The sequence below is a fragment of the Tarenaya hassleriana genome, unplaced genomic scaffold (assembly GCF_000463585.1).
Source record: "Tarenaya hassleriana unplaced genomic scaffold, ASM46358v1 Cleome246, whole genome shotgun sequence".
Classification (NCBI taxonomy): domain Eukaryota; kingdom Viridiplantae; phylum Streptophyta; class Magnoliopsida; order Brassicales; family Cleomaceae; genus Tarenaya; species Tarenaya hassleriana.
This window is the reverse complement of record NW_010965740.1, coordinates 47,095-49,586: the sequence shown is the minus strand read 5'-3', so window position 1 is coordinate 49,586 and position 2,492 is coordinate 47,095. Positions and strand designations below refer to the sequence as shown.

Genomic DNA, 2,492 nt, shown 5'->3' with positions numbered 1-2,492 from the left:
AACCCTAACCCACAAAATCTACCCCCGTATCGGTCGAGAGGAACTTCATTTCCATTTTCACCCTGAAAATAAGAGCTAAATGAGCTCTATTTACGGGAAAAAAATTAATCTTTTCACTTAAAAAAATAGCATACCATAGAAATATGCCAAGAGTTGTCGTCCAAGTCAAGCTCCGGTGGTCATAAATAAGGAAAAAATAAAAAAAATGAAAAATCTCATATAATTATCACAACTTTAAATAACTAAAATGTTACTTCTTCTTTATGGAATGTGAGATATTACTACTGCCGCCACTTCTAACACTTTCTCTCTCGCCAGTGTTAACGTTTATCACGTTTTTTTCTTCGTCTTCTTCTTCTTCTTCGAATGCCCTGTGTGAGTGATCTTGATCAAAGCTCAACTCAAATGGCATGCCCTTGCGTTCGTAAAATAGTTCCATAGGTGTGCCTTCTCGTGCTACAGTTTCTTCTTCGTGGACGTCTTCGTTTTCCAGTTTCAGCATCATAGAAGAAGATCGTCCACAAACTGACAAACCATCACCTAACCCTAGGTCCTCCGTGGCAAAAGATTCTGTCTCTAAGTTGTGTCCGAGCAGAGTATCAACGTCAGCTGCAAACTCCGCAAGCTCCATATCTGTTGGAAAAAACCGGTCGAGACAACTCTCGGCGTTGTCTTCATCGTTCTCCTCGTTCATGTCGGCAAATTTAATAAGTTCCGGTAACGGAAAACCGGTCTTCTCCTCAATCGCGTCGTCTCTGTATTGCTCCGAGACCGTGGGATCAAGAACCGGCACTTGAAAAATCAGTTGCTCTTCCTCGTAGTTTTCTGTCTGATCCTCGACGCTGATCTCCGGCACGAGGTCGTGGAAGAATACCGCACGTTGATTAGGTTTCCCAGCAGAGCCGCTGCCGCGTGGAGTCCGAGCTTTACGCGTGAACCCATGGTGCCACTTGGCTGTTCCGGGAGGGGATACAGTGGTCGGGCGGTGGGTTCTGCTCGAGCTTGCGGATTTCAAGCGGACCCGCTCGTGCCGGCGGGCTAGTGGGTTGGCTGAATGGACGGACCCGTCGCAAGCCTGGCAAAGGAAAGCGTCATCGGAGGGGCAATACCACCGAGCACGCCTCTTAACGCAGCTGTCACAAGCCCTCGCGGTCTTGCCCCCGACCGCATTAGCCGAACTCTTCATCGTACTTAGTTATGCCCTAATCACCATTGACAACAAGCAGACCAAGCTTTTTTAAGTGGTTAATAACTCATAAATTGAGTTGAGTTTCCAATGAATCTTTTGAGCGAATCGAAAGGATGTTTGCTTTAAAATAAAAAAGAGAGTGTAGCTTTATGTTAAGGCCGTTCGGATAGGTCCCCACACGTAGGAACTGAGCTTATTTTGTTAAATTTGATGCACTTTGAGTGTGGGACCTGCACGGTGGTTTATCTCTATTCTGATTGGTTGATTCTTAAAGATAATCCTTCTCTTAGGGTTCTAATTGGTCGGCTCTTGGATTCTTGTGTGGTCCACGTGGGCCCACATCACTGATTTTCCCCTTATTTTCTACACTTTTCCATTTCATTTTTTGGTGGTGTTTAGCAAACGGTTATTTCCATGAAAACAATGTCAAATGTCAAAACTAATCTCTGTGGTCTTATAGAAGCAAGTTTTTAATTGCATGGAACCGGTTTTTTTCAGGTACACACATGTAATTGATATTTTATAATGTAATGAATGGACCTGTCATTATAAAATGTCTTCTTCGTTAGTGTGATTATTTCAACGTATTGAAAGAACAAACACATATATTGGGATTGATATTTTCAATCTTCCGCAGTTGTCCTCATAAATTTATAGTTAATACATGTTTATTATAAATTTTAAAATTAGGTCAGTTACCTAGCTTAAACAGCGATTTTATTGTTAACAAACAAAATGTTTAGCTTCTACATTCGGGTAAATATATATATATATATATTAAGGTAATCAAACCCGATCTAAAAATAGTTTGGATATAATTTTTCAAAAACCAATTAAATTTATTGAACTTGAACATTAATATCCAGATTAAATATGGACATTAAAAGAAAAAACAATAAAACATTGTTTTACAAATCAATATATTTTTTATTGAAAAGGCACCAAATAGAATTCAAAATAAAACTAAATAAATGAGAATCGAAAAACAATTTATTACGAATTATGAAATTTTTTTATTATTATATAGTTTAGATATTAGTGTTTTCTATTTAGATTGAGTTTATCAATTCTTTATAATATTAGATTAAAAATCGAAAATTTTAAAGAGAAAAAACTAAGTTATCTATTTAAATTCATTCAGTTATCAATAATATATACTACATTTTATCTATTTAAACAAATTAAAAAACACACTATAATATCTAAATTTGAACTGAAATTCTTCGTAATTACAAAAATAAAATATCCACCCTTAATGAAAATGGAAACATAACGGAAAAAAAAATATGTAAAAATCAGTATA

General features: G+C 37.1%; 1 protein-coding gene across 1 annotated transcript; it reads right to left on the bottom strand.

Annotated features, from left to right (window-relative positions):
• Positions 1–250: 250 nt before the first annotated feature.
• Positions 251–1,331, bottom strand: LOC104816131 (zinc finger protein CONSTANS-LIKE 16-like). The gene has a single exon (XM_010544803.2). It carries the CDS (start codon positions 1,184–1,186, stop codon positions 251–253), a length of 936 nt encoding a protein of 311 aa, XP_010543105.1. The 5' UTR covers positions 1,187–1,331.
• Positions 1,332–2,492: the final 1,161 nt, after the last annotated feature.

What these genes read in the sequence shown, in the direction of transcription:
- LOC104816131 (XM_010544803.2), bottom strand. Translation starts at nt 1,186, where the DNA reads ATGAAGAGTTCGGCTAATGCGGTCGGGGGCAAGACCGCGAGGGCTTGT.